General features: G+C 45.2%; 1 protein-coding gene across 4 annotated transcripts in view; it reads right to left on the bottom strand.

Moving 5' to 3' along the window:
- nwd2 (NACHT and WD repeat domain containing 2) overlaps window positions 1-7,876 on the bottom strand; it is a 230,675-nt gene extending 222,799 nt beyond the window's left edge. For 2 of the 4 annotated variants that reach the window (XM_085968441.1, XM_085968432.1), the window contains exons 1-2: window positions 7,591-7,876; window positions 6,275-6,465 (exon numbers count right to left, since the gene is read on the bottom strand). In XM_085968441.1, coding sequence (XP_085824567.1) covers window positions 6,275-6,465; window positions 7,591-7,775 — 376 coding nt within the window. In that variant the 5' untranslated portion in view covers window positions 7,776-7,876. Of the gene's footprint in view, window positions 1-6,274; window positions 6,466-6,939 lie in introns of all 4 variants that reach the window. The other 2 variants (XM_085968448.1, XM_085968460.1) reach the window with 2 other exon arrangements.
- Between the last annotated feature and the right edge of the window lie 13,730 nt (window positions 7,877-21,606).

The raw sequence follows: 21,606 nt of genomic DNA, 5'->3' as shown, positions 1-21,606 counted from the left end.
CAACCAAACATGCACCACATGGCTGTATTACCAAACTTTGCCATTTATCCTGTGCAAGTGACTCATTAGCTGCTTGAGAAGTGTTAAAGGACCATTATTACAAGTGTACTGCAATTGGCTATTTTGTGTCGTTACTGCTTTTTTCAAAAAAATCGCCTACTCAAAATTTGTGACCACTCACCATTTTGCCCATGAGTTGTAAAAATCTAAGAAAAAAGGCATGTAACCCCTTGTTTGAAAAGAGGAAGATATGACCCATTGTGACAAATTGGGGTCTACTATAGATCTCTTCTCAGGTACAGAGGGATCAAAGACTTCAGCACAATGGGAGTAATTCTGATTTTGTGCAACAGTGTATCAGCAGCCCATTTTAAATCTCTCCTGACTTTTGGCTGTGATTTTGCCAGCGGAGGTGAGATCGCGGCGGGAGAGGTGGTTGGTGGGTTCCGATCCGGCTCCCAGCTGCAGCCGCTCTGTAAAAAGGATCTTCCGTTAATAGAGTCATAGATAGAGTCATAGAGTTATACAGCACAGAAAGAGGCCCTTCGGCCCATCGCGTCCGCGCCGGCCATCAAGCCTTATCTAATCTAATCCCATTTTCCAGCATTTGGTCCGTAGCCTTGTATGCTATGGCATTTCAAGTGCTCATCCAAATGCTTCTTGAATGTTGTGAGGGTTCCTGCCTCTACCACCCTTTCAGGCAGTGAGTTCCAGATTCCAACCACCCTCTGGGTGAAAAAGTTTTTCCTCAAATCCCCTCTAAACCTCCTGCCCCTTACCTTGAATCTATGCCCCCTTGTTATTGACCCCTCTACTAAGGGAAAAAGTTCCTTTCTATCCACCCTATCTATGCCCCTCATAATTTTGCATACCTCAATCAGGTCCCCCCTCAGCCTTCTCTGCTCCAAGGAAAACAACCCCAGCCTGTCCAGTCTTTCTTCATAGCTGAAGCGCTCCAGCCCAAGTAACATCCTGGTAAATCTCCTCTGCATCCTCTCGAAAGCAATCACATCCTTCCTATAGTGTGGCGACCAGAACTGCACACAGTACTCCAGCTGTGGCCTTACCATCGCTTTGTACAGCTCCATCATAACCTCCCTGCTCTTATATTCTATGCCTCAGCTAATGAAGGAAAGTATCCCTTTTTAATCACCTTATCCACCTGTTCTGCTGCCTTCAGGGATCTATGTACATGCACACCAAGGTCCCTCTGATCCTCTGTCTTTCCTAGGGTCTTACCATTCATTGTGTATTCCCTTGCCTTGTTAGTCCATCCAAAATGCATCACCTCACACTTTTCAGGCTTAAATTCCATTTGCCACTGTTCCGCCCATCTGACCAACCCATCTATATCGTCCTGTAGCCTGAGGCTTCCCGCCTCGCTATTTACCACCCCACCAATTTTCGTGTCATCTGCGAACTACTGATCATACCTTTTACATTCACATCCAAATCATTAATGTAGACCACAAACAGCAAGGGACCCAGCACCGATCCCTGCGGTACCCCACTGGACACAGGCTTCCAGTCACAAAAACAACCTTCCACCATCACCCTCTGTCTTCTGCTACTAAGCCAGTTTTGGATCCAATGTGCCGAGGCACCCTGGATCCCATGGGCTCTTACCTTCCTGACCAGTCTCCTATGCGGGAGTTTATCAAAAGCCTTACTGAAATCCATGTAAACCACATCCACTGCACTACCCTCATCCACACACCTAGTCACCCCCTCGAAAAATTCAAAAATGTCAAGCTGCCCTGCGGGGTTCCTGGCCAATTAAATGGAAGCGGGTCTGATGATGTCATTTGATGGCGCTTCATCAGCCAGTTTCCTTAAAGGGACCATGGTCACATTCATTTTGTCAGTTGTGCTGTCAGTGTTCTGCAGCATTGAGGTGCTGCAAACACTGACAACCACTGCACAGAGGTGCATGGCTGCACCCAGGCTCTCGCATGACTCCCTCCATATGCTTATGGAGTCACAGCATGCAGGGAGGTTCTCTTCCTTTCAAGGGCAGAAGAGACCTCCCCAGGAGATCAACACAGCCCAGTTGCTCATTGCACAGGAGGGCAAAAGCAGGGATGTCGTTAGGAATACCTGGTTGCAGTGGCGAAAACCTTTCAATGATCTCAGTAGATCACGAAACGTTACTGCAAAGCCATACTCAACCTCATCTTGCTGTGCCATTCATCACATCCCCATAACTCTGCCTTCCCTACCCTACTCCTGCACATCCTAACACACATCATACCTTGCACCTCCACCCATCCTTCTCTATCTACATTATCACTTCCCCATCTCACTAGCCACCCCTCACACTCACCCACATCCTACTGCAATCATACCAACCAACAACACACAAGGGTAGGCACTTGGGTGTTTTATGCAATGTTCCTGTAAATTTTCTGTTAATGTGTTGTCAAACATTGAAATCTTTATTTTCAACACTTTGCCTTATTGTAACGATCTGTGCTCACCTTTGGAAGTGTCTTAAGTGTGTTGTAGTGAATGGTGAGACATAACGGTATCCCCCGCAATGGTGATGAGTGTGAAAGGAATGGCTTGGTCATTGTAGGAATGCTTTATGGTGTTGGTGTGGGGTGGTGTTAACCTGGTCCATCATGTGGCAGCCAGGGTGTACAGCGTCAAGTGAAGTAAATCTGGTGATGGTGATGTCATCAGGTGATTGCGGAGAAGGTTGGTATTGTTGTTGGTAATGTTGGTGTGCCTGGCGATGTTGGTGTTGTGGCTGATTGTGGAGGGATTCAGAGGACCACGGTGAGATTTTTTCAAAGGCACCAATGTTGCTGGAATAGATGGCAGCTGAAGTTGAGAAGACGGAAGCGATCTGTCAAGGGTGAGAAAGCTTGCTTCAAGGAGGTGACAGTGGATCGAGAGTTTACTCCAAACACTTCCAAACTGCAGACAGCTCAAAAGTGTCTTCGAAGTCCTGAAGGCTCAAGCTTCTGACATTGAAAAGTGACCAGCTGTGTAATGGAAGCATTCATACCACTTTTGGAGCTGTCACTTATTCACAGCAATGGGGAGACATAGAGAACCCAACCTACTTACCTGATGTGATCTCCGAACGATGTGAACCCCATTAAAAATGTGGTAAAAGAGAAAAAGGCTGGCAAAATAGTAGTAAACAAGCGTTTAACAAGCAGTTAAGTATCTTAAATGTCTCCCCCGCCGCTTGGTGTCGGGTCTGTTCTGAAATCGCAGACTTGACACTTTGGAAACTTACATGGAGGTGGGTTCACAGCGGGTTCCCAACCCACTGTAAGAAATAGCTGTTAGATTCATAAATGGGGTTTTAATTCTTAGAACAGAGACTGACAACAAACTGAAGAGATGCGGCCGGGAACGGATAGCAGGAATGTCAGCAAGGTCAGATAACAAGCATAAAAAGACAAATGGCCAAGGCCAGGGCATGAAAGCGATAAGAGAGTCGTAAAGTGCAAGACAACACAGGATGGTAGACTGATAGTTAGACAATATGGAGCCAGAAAGTCATAAAGTGTCCTTAAAGAAACATAACAGGGCATTCCTCAGAAAGATAAGAGGAAGGCCTCGTCAGCCATGATTGACACCAGGTAATCAGCAGCCCACCGAAATAACATATAAAATAAGGGACCGAGAAAGAAATATAGTCAGGCAGCTAGGGGCAAAGGCTTCCCAGAGGTGGAAATCAATGCTGGCTTATACCTAACACCTTGATCAAGTTTAGCCTTTGAGGTGGAAATCAATGCTGGCTGGCGGCCTAACAGCTCGAGAGACAAACTAACAAAAGTGACTGTTGCTGTACGATGCAGAGATCTGCCGACCCGAGATCTCCATGCTGTCTCATCGGGCATCTAACCATCTGTCCGTCCGGTCGTGGCATTCCGCTTCAGGAGTCGGAGATCGCTCTCGAGTCACGGGTTGTATGCCTATTATACTTATCGTAACCACATGTAACATGTGATTATGCTTTAAACTGTAGCTCTTTAATAAAAAGCCTTACAATTCCTAAGACCCTTTGGGTAATCTGTGTGTGACCTGTGATCCAAATCTTACACCGCTGTCAATCATTTCAATTTTGACAGCGGACCTGCCAGCAAACCCACACTGAGTGCTGGCAAAATTCAGCCCTTTATTTCCATTGACTACAAAATTGCACAATGTCAAAATTACCCCCAATGAGTGCAAGATGCTTTCTTTGATGAATTGTTTGTTGTTTAGCATCTGGGGTAAACAACTTCCATTTAGCGTATTAACCACCTTTCATCCTTTTTAAAAAAAAAAAACCTGTGGGAATAGACTTTGCTTAAAAAAAAAAGCAACTTTTTTTTTCCAATTCCTGCATTTCTGTGGAAAAATGGCTAAAATATCCTGAAACATGTCACTCATGACTATCATACACAACTGGCTCTTGGAAATTTCCAACTGATTATGAAATCTATCAAATACAATGAGGGTGGATGTATTTTTTCTCCCCAAAAATGATTATTGATAACATAACAGCACCAAACTGCAGATGTTGAACTTTTTTTCTGCATCAGCTTAAATCCTTGAGCCTCTGTAACCACAATGAAAAGAAACCCTATCTTAAGCACAAAAACTATTCAAAGCTTCTACGCAATTCTCAATACATTATCAACGCTTTAAATCTACATTTCATAATGTTAACTTGCAGATGTTAATTCTTCAATTAAATAGATTTTCTAAAAAAAAACTAACCACTTTAATCTGGAAAAATTAACAACATTCGTGCTTTCAAACATCTGGAAAAATTAACAGCATTCTTGCTCTCAAACTCTGAATTGCACTCAGCTCCACAAACATTTATGCTGCACAACTCTCCTCATTAGCACATTGTCTACAGACCACTGTGTTTGCAAGCGCAAGAATGCTCAATGAAATTTCAAACATAGAACTAGCCAAATGACACATCTTTAAAAAAAAGTGTACAAACAGAATATGAAATGGGAACACTATTTATAGTACTTGTGAAACAGATCTATATATTTCACTCATGACTTCTTCACTTATTAAGGATACCAATTTCTCTCATCTTCATGTAATAAGCAGTGCAACCCTGTTCCCATCAAATATCCTCGAATACCAGACATCATGACATTTTCTTTGCATGTGTTTCATGTGTTAAAATCCCAAAGATACGTGCCTACATTCCAATCCATATTAAATCACACAAATATATTTCAAAACTACTTAAAAAAGATACTGAATCATTTAAAAAAAATTACTGGTGGCGTTAATAATAGTCAAACATAAATATGTCCTGTTAAGAAAAATTGGAAGCAAAATAGTACTCCTGCCAGCCTACCAGGGATGTCATTGTACAGATGGGCAGCAGCAGCAGACAGCAGCTGAGTGTTTCTGCAGCCTGACCCTGATTCCTAGAAAGGATTGGGTCAAATGATGTGATCAAGTGCCAATTTACCCGATAACTTGTCTGAAGATAAATTTATCAGCCATGAATGAACTGAATGATTTCAAGCTCAATCAGCTTTGCTGTGGGTAAGAATCAAAGCCACAAAACTGTGGTCACAGTTTTAAGACTGAGTGGAAGCCATGGAGAAGACTGGAAAGGCGGAAGACGGTATTCTCCAGGAGGTGGAATTGTTTAATTTGTAGGGATGGTCCCCTGCCATGTACATCCGCGAGTACACATAACCTTTCACAATTCCTGCATTTATAAATAGAAAGGGTTCCACTCAGCAAAACTGTCAGCTTTGTTGACAGTGACTGACTGAGGTAGGTCAAACACAACTAGTATGCAGTTATATACTTAATGAAGTTATCTTCAAGGAGTTTCTCATTAAAATTCCTAGTACCAATAATATAATTTTACCATAAATCACATTATTTTCAGCAGCTGATTTACTAAAGTTTTGAATTTAAGTATATTATACAAAACAAAACTATGCTGGTAAATACTTCATAATGTGATTTAGTTAAATCCATAAACATATTGAAATTCTGTTCTGTAGGAGCAATGAATGTCATTTTGATACCAGAACCTAAAGATTTAACTAATATTTACAATAGTGACTTAAACCTGATGATGTTAGCAGGTAAACAATTACTATTAATCCTTATCCCAAACTTAACCATTCAAAAATAGCAATATACCCATCTATAAATAAAACTATTGACACATTTGATTTTTTAAACTTTAACGAAGAACTTTTTTTTGAAGGGGAGGAGCAATGGCAGCAAGTACAGTATAAGCTTGAAAGAGCGAAGCTTGTCGACGTTGATTTCTTACCTTCTGGATTGGAGCTGATGAAGACCTTGATGCTCCGGCTGCCCGGGAGATGCTGGGGGAGAGAGGCCACTGCTCCAGCCAGTGCCGCCCTGCGGAGCGCCGAGTCCCGGGGAGAGGGCAGTCTGGAGCCTGGCACCGACCACATCAACATATCCACCGCAAGAAAAGGGGGGACACACCAAACGCAAAATCTTGGGGAGGGAGAGAAAGATGCAGTGAAGGATACCACAGCAGCGATAGGCTGGATGCACAGAGTCCGCAAGCGGTGGCAGTCAGCGGCTAAAGGCGGGACTGCAGCGCCCGGGCGGCCCGCCCGCCCGCCATCCGAGAGCCGCAGGAGCGCTCGCTTCAACACGCCCCGAAGCCCAGGCACAACACAAGGAGCAGTTCACAATCTCACATCATTTGGGATTCACACCCAAAGATAAGCCTGGTGACTCGGTTTGGGGCTCAAATTAATTCAGGCCAGATTTCAGTTCACATTTAGTGACTGTCCGCTCAACCTGAACGCACTCGCTCAGCTTCTTTAGGCTGTTTCTGCTGTCAAATCATGAGAACTACAAAAAAACGAAAAGAAATCCAATTCTTGACATTAGAAATAACTTTTTGTAAAGTGTTTTTTAATATACTAAATACAAGCCGATGGGTGAGCGCGGTCCGGTCACCTCATGGTTTGCAAACTGCTTCCCTGAAAACAGCCAGAAACACAAAGTGCAGCTCAAACGAAGCGAGGAAACAAACACCTCACAAGACAATCTCTCTGTCTCCTGGAAAGAGTCAGGCGGCTGTTCAAAGCGACAGGGTTTTCAGCAGCCTTTCACTCGAGTGCAACAGAGAAACGCGCTTCTCTGCAAGAATTTAAAAGGGAAATACAAACAGCTCGCCCTCCCCGCGATGGGGGCTGCAGGAGCGGCCAGTCCCGGGGGGCGAGCGGCTGCTCCTCTCCCCTAACTCGGCTCAGCAAAGCGGAACTGCCGGTTGTCGACAGTCTCTGATCGATAGCTGACCAATCTCTCTCTCACACACACACAGCGTCTCCACGGTGACCGGCTCTTCCTCCTCCGCCGGAGAGATTTAGATCAAAGCCGGACCAGAGAGAGTGAGATAAACGCTGTCTGGGTGATTGCTAAGAACAGATAGAGTTGCAGAACGGTGAGAAGTAGCCCGATCGCTTGAAGTGTCTGTTTTGGGTCTTTCTGGAAGCAAACTGGAGAATGCCCAGAGCTGGGAGAGCAGCCGAAGGCTCCAGCAACACGACAATCGCTGAAGGTCTTGAGATAAGCGAGCAATGCACAGATGTGTGAGCAGAAGGTCACCTGGATCGCTTGCCAGATCGCTGAGAGCAGAGCAGGCTGGGCGAGCGGTAAACCTCTCGGAGTGAGGAGATACTGGATCTCAGAGCAGACTGAGGGTTGGCTGAGCAGTAACGCGATATATATGCGATCAGCTGCAGCAAAGCCACATGTGAACCCAGCAGGTGCACAGCTGTGGTGAGCCACATCTATCATCCAGAGCACTTAATATTCACATTCAGATCTCTTTGAAACCTCTTCATCTCCGGCTCACATTCCAGTGAAATTTAATTTTTAATAAATGTAATCAATGAGAACTGTAGGACACATTTTGCAGCTTTGAATTAAATGTCATAGGGAAAAAAATTGAACGTAGTACTAAGACATATACTGAGGTGGTCAATAAAGGGAATCAGCATTTCAGTAGTGCCAGGGAATATGATAGTACCTGAAACCGGGAGGACAGTAACAGTCACCGTGACTATTAAACCAGGATTAGAAACTTCAGCTCCAAATCATAACAAAATCCGAGGAAAACGGAGGAATATGTACTGATCCTAATGGGCAATATTAGATCTTATAAATGCAGGAGAACTCTGAAGTTCACAATTAGTGACAGGCACGAAACTGACCGTTGAACGTGAGGTCAGAATGTTTCTGCTGAAAGAATTGACGGGTTACGCAGGCTGTTAAGAATCCTGCTTTAGCTCCTCTCCCTTCCGATCTAAATTCTAAACTAATTTTTTCAAGCAGCGTGTACAAAACTGGATCGGTTGCCTTTGCAAAATGTTAGAATATACCACCCATGAACTGGCCTGTCCTGTAGCTCAATGTGTGTGGTCTAGTCATGTATAAAGACCCTCACTCATGCTGTTGACTTCATTCATTTTCCTAACAAATGATGAACTATTTCTAACCAAAATTTTATTTTTCAATATCGTTTAGGAATTTGTCGATTGTGTGATTGAATATGAAACAATGTTCTAATTAATTTTGTCATTGTCGGAGGTTGGACGGGAAAATAACGGAACATCCACTCTTTTACAGATAACTGGAAACAAAATACATTAGAAAGGTTTACATGGAAAAATAATCTGTAGATCGGTTAATCAAAGATGTGATTTTAAATAATGAAGCTGTACTCTTATGGACGTAGACTGCTCTTGTGTGTTCAAACCTATCCCTGTCTGCCCTCGTCCAAATACCATCAGACCTATTCATACAATCGTTTGTCAACCTGCTCAAACGCACATGCACCTGGAGATGTTTTATTTTAGCAATTTGTGATACTCATTCGGGAATACCAATTTTAAAACGTTGGCTCTCTTCTATCATTGTCAGAATGTTAACATTTGAACTTACCCATACTAAAGATTTCAGTGTAATGTGGGGTAAGCCAACATTTTTCAATGATGATGCTTTTGCAGACTTCGTTGAAATGTTTTTTTATCACGGTCCACATCGCGCATACACAGTAGAGATTGCAGCTGGGGAGACATTGAGAGCTACCAGTGCTGCCCTGTCTGATGGTTGCCACGCTCACAGGTTGCCATTTGGGAATTACATTGAACGTTTCCTGTTGCCCATGGATTTGTACCCATCTGTGAATTCTCGCTACAGGAAAACAATGGGAAGGAGAGAAAACTGTCGAACAAACAAAAACTCTTGTAATTATAAACATTGTCACCTCTGAAACAGTCACATTCCAACCAGTAGACCAGCTAAATCATTGCAAACAGCTATAACATTATTCCTTAACGCTGCCCATAAACTAGGTGGTGGAAATTTTTCAGTTCATAATGAAGTATTTCCCCCCAAATCTATCGGCTAATGTTCGTGTGCTATTGTATAAAACAACTTATGAAACTGAATTTGGATGTTTGTGGATTGGTACCAGAAATTTGACCATGAAAACTGCTAGATTGCTATAAAAACCCAATTGGTTCATGAATGACTCCAATCCCACACTATGTGGTTGACTTGGAGCCCTATGGGTGGGCAATAGCACTCCATTGCCAGTGCTGCTCACATCCATAGATAAAACATTGCCCGTCTCTGGTATCTGTTTACCTCAGTTTGCGATGAGGTTGGGCTCAGTTCCAATTTTCCATGTCTTCTTGGAGCATTCCCCTCCCGCCGTTACTAGCCAATCATTAGGCAGAAACCAGTATAAGTTTGAGCCCTCGCTATGCACACAGTAAAGATAACGAATGCCTCACAACTGTCATTTTGAGCAGCACAACTCATCATAATGCGTATGAATGCACATAACCACTATCCTCCTGACAACAGCGTGGACACATATCAGATGCCTCATTGAATAACCAGCTGTTGGTGCAGAGGTTCATCAGCAACTGTAACCCAATAGTGCAAGGTACTGAGCCTTGGATCTATGAAAATTTCCATTACCTTTGAGCAGCTATTGTGCCAATGCTCAGTTTCCTAATCAGCTAAATGACAAACATCTGACTTCTGCTTGGTAGAAGGACAGGTTACCATGTGCCAGTCACCTTGATATATTCAGCATATCAGATTACTCAGCACCAATTGCTTAATGCAGATTCTTGCCCTTTGCAAAGAGGTATGCCGCTGACTCCCCATTCAGGGTGCTGGGTGACTGGTCATTTTAGACTGGAGCCCTCTCTGCAACTGTTTTACCTTTTCGACAGAAATCTGTCTTACAGATTGATCCGGGACTAAAGAACCATTGAATTTACAACACAGAAAGAGGCTATTTGGCCCATCATGCCTGTACTGGTGCTCGCTCTTCAAATGGAGCTATCTATTCTAATCCTATTTCTTTGCTCTTTCCCTGAATTCTTTTATATTCTTCCCTTTCAAATGCATATCCAATTCCCTTTTAAAATTAGGTTATTGTCTTTGTCATGGTAGCCACTAAAGAATTCCATGTTCTAATAATTCTCTGTATGGGGAAATAACTACTAACTTTTCCTTCATTCATCCAATGATAATCCTGAATGTTGGTCCCCTTGTTATCAATTCATCAACCAATGGAAATAATCTTTCACCTCTCAAAACTTTACAATTTAGAAAACTTTAGTTTTGTCTATTCCAGTGAAAAAAAAGCCACAATATTTCAAGACGTTCATCAAATGACCCCTCATTCCTCGTATATTCTAGTGTTACTTCAACATATCAGTGTCTGCCCTCTTAGGCAGATGTAAAAAATCCCATGACACTATTTCGAAGAAGAGCAAAGGAGTTATCCCTGGTGTCCTGGTCAATATTTATCCCTCAAACAATATCACTAAAACAGATTATCTGGTCATTATCGCAATGTTGTTTGTGGGAAGCTATTGTGCGCAATTTGGTTTATGTGTTTTCTACATTACAACAGTGACTACACTTCAAAAGTACTTCATTGGCTTTAAAGTGCTTTGGGATGTCCTGAGGTCATGGAAGAAGCTATATAAATGCAATTTCTACTGGTGCCAATACTGGTGCTGGGGCAAAAAATAAATAAAATAGACAATATTTTGCACATAGCTTGTGAGAACCCAAAGACTTGCAGAACCCCACCACACCAATATGAAGAAAATGCTTAAAACAGCTTTTAAAATGCAGAATTATCTTACTGTACCTTTAAAATCAATTACCACTCACAACTGTTTCCCTAACAACCTTGAAAACCCATTCCTCATTTAAAACCAATGTCCTATACGCTGGAATGCACAGGAAATTAAAACTCCCTTTCATTAAGCTCCCACCTGTTTGAGGCGGGCATTTGTGCCAGCAGCATCCTCCACTCATGGGGAATTGCACATGATGCACAGGAGTTGGAACTAATGGAAATCCAGACTTCAGTGTCAAAAAGTTATTTGATCAGAGTGCATTGCGGCTGAACCAAGCGCTGTTCTTGCCCGACGTCTTACACATCCACACTTTCCAGCGGGGACCACTGCATAAAATGGGAATCCTGGCTGCTTTTTCCCTCTCTCTAATTCAGGGTCACTCAGGCCAATTGCAGTGCTCCAGCTCCTGCCCCAGCTAAAATCAGTTAACTCAACAGGTCGTGGCTTCTATTAGTGTGATTGATTGCATGATTGATTTGATTAAGCATTCCCCTTAAATGGCTGATTCTGCTATCAATCTGGGAAATAGATACCTATTTAAAAGGTTGAGGTATTTTTATTTTTATTCATTTTAATCTATTTTGGAAAGGATTTTAGAATCAGTCTTCTACATTATATTTCTTGGAATAATGAGTATTTTGATTGGAAGTATTTCCATTTGCATTAAGAATTTCAGATGCTGGAATACCAAACCATGAATGCAGTTTGAAAAGAAGTCAATACAGCTGCCAACGTTGATCGGGTTCTTTCTGCCAAATTAGTACTTAAACATAGGGAACAGCAGCATGTTGCTGGTTATGTTACTAGACTAGGAATCCAGAGACCTGGACTAATGATCCAGAGACGTGAATTCAAATCCCACGGCAGCTGGGGAATTTAAATTCAGTTAATTAAATAAATCTGGAATAAAAAAGCTAGCATCAGTAATGGTAACCATGAAATCATCAGAGTATCATAAAAAACAACCTGGTTCACGAATGTACTTCAGGGAAGGAAATCTGCCATCCTTACCTGGTCTGGCCTATATGTGATGCCAGACCCACAGCAATGTGGTTGACTCTTAACTGCCGTCTGAAATGGCCCAGCAAGCTACTCAGTTCTACACAACCGCTACAAAAAACAATAATAAGAATAAAACTGGATGGACCACCAGGCATCGACCTCGGCACTGGCACCGGATAGGATAGGATTAGAAATAGCCGAATTCTATAAGATGCTTAATTGGGTCTAAAGGTCCAGGCTATCTTTCTCTCTAAAGGAAAGGAACAACTGAAGATGTTACCATCCTCCAGATAGCACTTTTAATAAGTTTAACTAGACTGTAACCTTCTGGATATTATGAGGGTCCGGAAATCCCCCCAGAATTCTGCAACTCCTCACAAAAGAATATACAGAGATTGAGTTCGTGAGTTTGATACAGAAATACTAATTGAGACAATTCTAAAAATATATACATTTATTAAAGAACCGACATTCAGTTAACAGCTTGTGAAGTAATCGCGACTTTAACAGTTTAATATACAAATAGCTTACATTTCTTATTCTCAGAGATCCTTATTCTCAAATCTTAACTTCGTACATTTTTACATTTCTTATTATTTCTTAATCCAGAATATCCACCAAAATCAAATAAGAGTACCTTTTTGATCCCCGAGTCTCAAAGAATTAAAAACTTACAGAGCGTGCCTCTGAAGTTGAGAATCGCTTGCCCTTTCCAGCAACTTCTGACTTTCCATCTGAAAAGCTCTATTTTTATACCTTTTTTTAGTGGTTTATCTTTTGAAGTTTTCTGCTGATGTAAGCTAATTACCTCTATCATTCTTTCTGTTTACTTCTTTTCTATTCTTACTGTCAATTCAGCTGTTAGCTTGCAGACTTCTGTCTTTTGTTTAGGTGTTTCAAAACTTATCATAAAATGGCTACAACAGATTTATCTCTTTGATGTAATTTTTATCTTCCATTCAATTCTTAATATTGGCTTCACTGGTTATTATCAGACGCCGTGACTCCTATGTGTTCCAAGTTCAACACAAACACAATGTAATTGCTTGGTGTATCTATTGAAGTCATATTTTCAAAGTGTTCTGTAGGTATCTTTTACAACATGTAAATCAAAAACACTTCAACTAGGGTGTTTGTTTTCCTAGCCATCTTAGTTGGTTATATTACTGACTTATGTTTCCTGTCTTTCATTTGATGTTACTTTTATCAAAGGCACATAGTTTTTTAATATTCTGTGTTCCTGTTCGAAGTGTAAGTTTTTAACACTTTACTTGGGCATTGCTATTGTGTTGGTTTCAAACTGCAGACATCTCAAAAGCAAGCCTTGCTTCTTCAATAAGGTCTTTGTCTCAGTATTAACAATCAATTCCCATTTCAAAAGCTTGTGTGGTGTTTACAACTTTTGTGTTAACAATTGATCTTATCTCAAAAGCCTGTATTGACACAGCTTGTGTCGCCGATGCTTTCCAGCCTTTTAAACCTTTTAAATATGTCATGTATTAATAATATCAGAAATCTGTTCATAGGATGGTGTATCTCTCTAAAATATGGCTATTTCCTTTACAAAAGCAGCCTGCTTGATTGGCACCCCATCCACCACCTTAAACATTCACTCCCTCCACCACCGGCGTACCATGGCTGCAGTATGTACCATCTACAAGATGCACTGCAGCAACTCGCCAAGGCTTCTTCGGCAGCACCTCCCAAACCCGGGACCTCTACCACCTAGAAGGTCAAGGGCAGCAAGCACATGGGAACACCATCACCTGCAAGTTCCACTCCAAGTTACACACCATCCTGACTTGGAAATATATCGCTGTTCCTTCATTGTCGCTGGGTCAAAATCCTGGAACTCCCACCCTAACAGCACTGTGTGAGTACCTTCACCACACGGACTGCAGTGATTCAAGAATGCGGCTCATCACCACTTTCTCAAGGGCAACTAGAGATGGGCAATAAATGCTGGCCTTACATCCCAGGAGCGAATAAAAAAAACTCCAAGATTTTCTGTTTCTGGAACCCAGGTTAACTAATGCATAAATCATTATTGCTGTTCACTGTAAAAGAAGTTACACTCGTAGCATTACTATGTGACATTCAGGTGGTAATAAATCAGTGTACTATCATAAGTTTACTTTTGGTCAAGCAATGCTGAGTCAGCCATGTCATACAGCGATATGTATCATATTGCAAGATATTTCCATGAAATTATGTATTAGCTTTAGTAAGCTTTTAAAATTAAAACCCACACCAAGACTTCTAAAGCCAAAATTAGGGAGACTGCAAATTTTCACCAATCAGCTTTTAAGCATGAATGCATTTTTTAACAAAATATTCAAAAACTGTCATAGAAACATTGTTCCACAATTTTTAGAGTGGCTTATAATAAAGTTCTGCTTTAATGTGCTTAAAATACATGTGTCATTAGCAACTAATGTAATTTAAAAGCCCTTTTATGGATGTTTTACTGCATTAAAGGCTTTTTCTTCAGGGACATTAGAGCTGTTGGTTAGTTCATTGTCAAATTTAAAATTCTTGAATAGCTTTGTCCCACTAATATATAGCACAGTCTTTACTATGGGGAACTGTTGTACACTGATATACACAATGTAATTATGACAGAGGAATGAATTGATTTAAAACAGCAAGTACTAATCAAAATAGTATTAAAATAGTAATTCATATCAAAGTACAAATACAATTTATTTCTCTGTATATTTGACAATATGAGCAGTCAACGTATAAGTTTATCAATAGGTTAGGAATTTAGATGCTAACCTCTCCTTTTTGTTTATACTTATCAAGCAAGGAAATTAAAGATAGTTAATAAAAACAGAGAATGTTGGAACTACTCACCAAGTCAGGCAGCACCTATGGAGAGAGAAACAGAGTTAACATGTCAGGTCGATGACCTTTCGCTGTTCTGACGAAGGGTCATCAACCTGAAACGTTAACTCTGTTTCTCTCTACACAGATGCTGCCTGACCTGCTGAGTATTTCCAGCATTTTCTGTTTTTATTTCAGATTTCCAGCATCCGCAGTATTTTGCTTTTGAATTAAAGACAGTTAATTAACTCAATAATTCTATTATCAGGATATTATCCAGGAGCAACCAGATCAACTTTTTCCAATTCTGATGAAAGGTCACCAACCTGAAACGTTAACTTTGTTTCTCTCTACACAGATGCTGCCTGGTCTGCTGAGTATTTCCAGCATTTTCTGTTTTTATTTCAGATCATTTGGGCCTTTGCTGAAATATATAGTCGTCTGCCTTCTTTGACTACTGGTCAAACTACTCTCATCGGCAGCAATGTACCAGGGTGCTTCATGGGCTCTATCCAAGATGTTCAACTTTGGCTCCAGGATCTTTATTTCTTTCATGGATCACTGGATAAGTGTACTGTCTGATTTGGTACTGAGCCTTACAGATCACAAAGACTTCGGGCTAGATTTTCAGTCGCTTGCGCCAGCAGTTAGCGCCTTAAGAGAAGTGATTTCCGGGCGCTATGCGTGTAGCGCCCGGGCGCAGCGCAGTTTGCGCCCCGCCCCAAATTAAGTTGCCTGTTAGCGCCGGCGCAAAGTTTAGCGCCCGCCCGGATGCGCGCGCAGAAAATGATGTCACATCCTCGTGCAACGCCCTTTGGCCGCCCCGATTCCAAACTTCAGTCGGACCACCCCATTGTGCGGCGGGCGGCCGGAGCGTTTGGAAAAAGGAACGCAACACAACCAGCGCGGGCCCCGGGGGGCGCTAATTAAAGGGAACGTCCTCTCCAGTATAAAGGCCAGCCTTTTTTCAGAAAACAGTCTTGTGCAACGCATTTCTGGAGACACAACAAGGAGGATAGCTAACTGGTTTCAAGCAGCAAGAGCCAGGTATTTTTGGACTCAGGCCATAGCGCTGCAAGTGGCCATTTGGAAATTAGACTGTTTGCCAGGATTTGATGGGGCCTGCATGGGGTGCCAACACGGAGCTGCAGCACCATGTCCGTAGGGCTCGCAGACGCATTGTGAGAGGGGCAGCCCTGGCTAGAGGCAGAGGGGGCTACAGGCGTCGGCCACGTAGGCCTTACCCAGTCAGGCTATACCGCCAGCAGCGCTCCTACCTAAACATGAGTGCCGCGCGATGTGTTAAAAGGCTCCGATTCCGAAAGGAGGTGATTGCAGAGATCTGCCACCTGCTTCGCCGAGATCTGCGGCCAAAGCTCAGGTGCAGGACGTCTCTGTCGGTGGAAGTGAAGGTGACGGTGGCATTGAACTTCTATGCCACCGGCTCCTTCCAATACGCTGCTGGGGACATAGCAAACATCTCCCAGTATGGCGCGCATCGCTGCATCCGCCAGGTGACCGAAGCACTGTTCAGAAGGAGAAGCCAATTCATCTCCTTCCCCAAGGCCCTCGAGAGCCAGCATCAGCGCGCATTGGGATTTGCCAGACTCGGGGAATTCCCCTTGGTGCAGGGCGCCATTGACTGTACGCATGTGGCTTTGCGGGCCCCTCTGGAGCATGGCGAGCAGTATCGCAACAGGAAGGGCTACCATTCTCTGAATGTGCAGCTGGTATGTGACCACAAGCAGCGCATCATGGCAGTCAATGCCAGCTTCCCAGGCAGCAGCCACGATGCCTTTATCCTGCGGCAGAGTACTGTGCATGACATGTTCCAGGCACAGCCTCCCCCAAGAGGATGGCTCATCGGGGACAAAGGCTATCCTTTGTGCACCTGGCTCATGACCCCGCTCCGCGCGCCCAGGACCGCTGCTGAAGAGGCCTACAACGAGAGCCATCAAACCACCCGCAACATCATCGAGCTAACTATTGGGGTCCTCAAGCAGCGGTTCCGCTGCCTTGATCGCTCCGGAGGAGCTCTCCAGTATTCGCCGGACCGGGTCTCCCAATTTGTGGTGGTTTGCTGCATGCTACACAACCTGGCTATCCACAGGACTCAGGCACTGCCACCTGACGTTGGACCTGCACCTCAGGAGGAGGAGCAGGAGGAGCATGAGGAGGAGGAGGAGGAGGAGGAGCAGGAGTACGTTCCCAGGAGGGAGCGACCAGGGCCAAGGGCCGCACGACGCCACCTTATTACACGGTACTTCTAAGCCCCCTGTCAGGGAATGGCCAGGGGCCATGAGGGAAGATGAATGCAGCCGCTCCGCAAGCCCTCAGCCGGCGAAGCCAACAAACACTAAGAAGAACAACCATGGAGACTGCATGAATAAAGATAATTTTTTATTGCACAAAAATGAAAAGCCCTTCCCACATGAATCCCCCAAAACAATAAACGGGCCCCACAAAAAGCCCAACAAACGACTCACTCCCACAAACTGGGGAGGAGTCACTCCACCTTTCTTCAAACCGGGCCTCAACGTCGGCCTAACGCAAAAAATAAGCCCTCCAACAACACAACCATGGGCAAAATAAAGATGGCCACCGCAATATTAAAGGAAAGCTGCCCACACCCTCTACTGAGTGGCCCTCGAGGGTGAGACCTTGGCCAGCCTTTTGCCTCCCCTGCCCAGCCTGCTGCTCCTTCGCAAGCTCTGCCCAGTGGCTGCTGCAAGGCTGGGGGAAGGTGCCTGAGGCTCAGATGCCCTTCCGCCAGATGCCGCTGGGGGGCAGCCTACACTGCGTTTGGGCCTCGGGGGGCCGTCTGCTGAGTGGCGCACCTGAGCCTGGCCACCATCAGCTGCAGCCGCTTGCCCTTGACGCCCCAGTGGGGGAATGGCGGCGACGGATGGCGCAATGTGGGCCAGCTGGCGTCTGGGGTGCGCTGGCTGGTGCTGTGGCGCGGTGGCACTCGGCCGGGCCTGCACTGCAGGATCCGCAGCAATCAGCCGAGGGGCAGCTTGCTGGGATGGTCCAGCGCGGCGGCTGCCCTGGCGATGCCTGCCTGAGACAGCGCGTGTGGCAGCAGTGAGTGCCCCTGTGGTCCTGGTGTGCGCGCGCATCACAGCCGCCAGGGTCTTGACGGCACCAGTCAGCATGCGGCCACTCGCGGCAGTTGCTGCCCCGAACTCGCGCACACTGGTCGCCAGCGACTCGATGGCCTCAGGCATGCGCCCCACCACGCTCATGAGCTCCGTGTGGCGCCGGTCCGAATCGTCGGCCATCTTATCCAGCTTCTGCACCTCCTCCGAGGTGAAGGTGTCCGGACTGGAGTCGCGACTCTCCCGCTGGGGAGGAGGGGGCCGAACTAGGGGACCCTTGCCGCGTTGGTGGCGGCGAGTGTGCCGAACAGCAGCACTCCCCTCTGATCCTTCCCCCCTTTGGGGGGAAGGCCGCGGGCCACGCGCATGGCTCCTGGGTGGCTGGACGCCACTGGTCCCAGAAGCTGCATTGCCCTGCGACAGTTCCTCCAGGCACTCGTCCAGTGAGGAGGTGTCAAGCATTTCCTCCTCTCCTGCGGGACGTGACTGTTCCCCCGAAGGTCCGGCTTGCTCCTCCTCCTCCTCCTGGTCGGAGGTGCTGTCACTGGCAGCTTCAGGGTCCTGGTCGTCACCAGCTGAAAGCAGGAATGCACAAGAGTAGCTTCAGAGTGAGGAGACGGCGTCAGCGAGGGAGTTAGGACTGGTGGCATTCAGCGCATTGGTTGGACAGTGGCAAAGGAGGTAGCTCGGATGGGCCAGTGCGACGCGAGAGGGCCAAAAGGCGAGGTCCTTACCATTGCCGGGCAGTGGAGGGTCGGATACACCGCACGCTGTGGGGACAATCACACGGGCTCCCATGAGCACACACACGCGCTCCTCCAGCCGAGTGAGCTTCTGCAGCTTGGCGCGGCCACCCCTGGCACGGGCCTGGCGATTAAACGCTACTTTAGCCTGCAAGAGAAAGGACGGGCTGTAAGTGCGCAGTGAAGCCCTGATGTAGTGTGCACTGCCTCCCATGATGGAATAGCTTGGACAGAGTGAAGCCCTGATGTAGAGTGCACTGCCTCCCATGGTGGAATAGCTTGGACAGAGTGAAGCCCTGATGTAGAGTGCACTGCCTCCCATGGTGGAATAGCTTGGACAGAGTGAAGCCCTGATGTAGAGTGCACTGCCTCCCGTGGTGGAATAGCTTGGACAGAGTGAAGCCCTGATGTAGAGTGCACTGCCTCCCATGGTAGAATAGCTTGGACAGAGTGAAGCCCTGATGTAGAGTGCACTGCCTCCCATGGTGGAATAGCTTGGACAGAGTGAAGCCCTGATGTAGAGTGCACTGCCTCCCATGGTGGAATAGCTTGGACAGAGTGAAGTCCTGATGTAGTGTGCACTGCCTCCCATGGTGGAATAGCTTGGCCAAAGTGTAGAGTGCCGAATGGCCATTTGATGCTCATGACTGTCCCAATGCTGCTGGCTGAGGGCTGGCCAATAGGACTTTCAGCTCCCTTTGCCCATCATGTCAGGTGTACATGCAAGAATGAGGAGGAGACTGGAAAGGCTACTCACCTTCACAATCCTGGTCAGATCGTTGTATTTTTTACGACATTGTTTGTGGGTCCTGGGGGCATCGCCGGTGAACGTCACCCTCTGGGCGATCTGCTTCCAGGCTTTGGTGTAGTCATGGTGGGTTGGATTCCTCCCACTCTCTGGAAACAAGATCTTGCGCCTCACCTCCAGAGCTGTGACCATTATGTCCAGATCACCCTCTGAGAAGCACAGGGCACGCTGACGGGCCTTCTCTGGCGTTGCCATGACTCCCTGGGGCTGAGCAGCAGTGTTGAGGCCTCTTTGCAAGACTGCAGTGTGCAGGGCGTGGCAGCAGACCAATTCGTCCCTTCCCCCTTTAACAGCTGGTCGGCACCACGGGGTCTGCTGTCAGTGCAAAAATGACCGCACCCGCGCTGCGCCCCGCCTGGGCGCTATCCCTCTGGACCGCCGGCTTAGCGCCTAAAGGTAGGAGTGGAACGCCTCTTTTAGCGCTCCACCACTCTCTTAGGGCGAAGCCACTGAATTTCCGGCAACGGGGCGCTACTTTGGGGCGGGCGCTAACTTCGGGCGGGCGCTAAGGTTAGCGCCCCAAAACTGTCTATACTGAAAATCTAGCCCTTCATATTTTGACTTGGTTTGCTGCTGAGTTAGCTGATTTTCGCTAAATTGGTAGTAGAGCAGCTGCAATTGTCCTCAATGCCCTTAGACTATGGTGGGGGAAATCAGATAAGGTTCCTGCTCTTACTACTGCACAGTGACACCTGTGTGACACTGGTTGAGGACTTGGCTGTGATGAAGCCTATGGTGAATAGCTTGCCAACATTCATTACCAAGTTCACAAAGAATGGGCAATTTGATAATGTACTAGATAAGCACCAGCACAAGGAGTAACATACTACAACACTCATCACTACTTTGAGAAGAAGAGAAAAGGGTGAAAATTAGAAAAAATATTAGGGTTGTAAATTTCCTTGGACCTGCTCCCGCTCCGCTGCCATAATTTCATCAGACGTGCGGCAGAAAAGCTCGTTTGCGTGCGTAAAGGGTGTTTCCACTGCATTTTTTGGTGAAGTTACGATGACGGAGCGGAAGCAGGAAATTCCCAGCCGAGGTCACATAAAAAATCAATGCTCTACTCCATCCTCTCCAATTTTGCATTGTTTTGGCTGCCCAGTGGTAGGTCTCTCTGAAAGTGGCAGGTGGCCGATTGTCAGTGTTAATGGGGCAGTAAATCTACCGCCCCATTTTGAGACTTCTGCCGTCCATTAATGCTGAGTTAAAATTGACCCCATTAAATGATTAAACATTAAATTTAGTATTTAACATTTTTCAATTGAAAATGTAGTTTTTATTTTCTATCATTACTAAGTAGAAGGCTAAATATATAAAATTAAATGTCACTGGAGACATGTATAACTCATGTTCATTGAAAATATAATTGGGTCAGATTTTGCTGTAGCGGGGCATCTTGCTGTTAGTTAGACTTTCTCCTGCACTCTTCAGCTCAAATATTTTGCGCCATAACTTGCTGGAAATACAAGCTTATAACGGTGTGACGAGGGCTACAGGGCATCTGGGATCTTAGTGAACGGCGGTAACAACAGTGTATCTCCTTAATGAGATTTAAGGATTGAGAACGAAACTAGGCCCTGGAAAGGTAAGTTTAAAATTATTTTTATGGGGCCATTAGGAGCAGGAATCCACAAAAATAATCTAGGCTGCTGCCACCCTGGGTTCCCCTCCCTTCGAGATCGTGTCACCCCAACCTCAAACTTACCTTGCTGCTGGCCTTTATCGGGATGCCCGTTTAACACCCGCAGCTCTTCAGTTCCATATAAATGAGCCAGGGGCCGTAAAATAGCTCCATCCTCCGCCCCAGGAATAGGCGGACTGCCAGGCGGCCTGCCAGAATTTAAAATCAACCCCAATATGTTGTTATTAAAAAATACAAAAAAATAAACAAATAAAAAAAGAGTCTGAAAATTATCCACCCAAACTCAATTTAAGATATGCTTAGAGACCATGGCTGTCTCAAATGA

Source organism: Somniosus microcephalus, chromosome 2 (genome assembly GCF_052327205.1).
Source record: "Somniosus microcephalus isolate GS21.2 chromosome 2, FLI_Smic_1.0, whole genome shotgun sequence".
NCBI lineage: Eukaryota > Metazoa > Chordata > Chondrichthyes > Squaliformes > Somniosidae > Somniosus > Somniosus microcephalus.
Note: the sequence above shows the minus strand (reverse complement) of the source record. Positions and strands in the feature narration are given on the sequence as shown.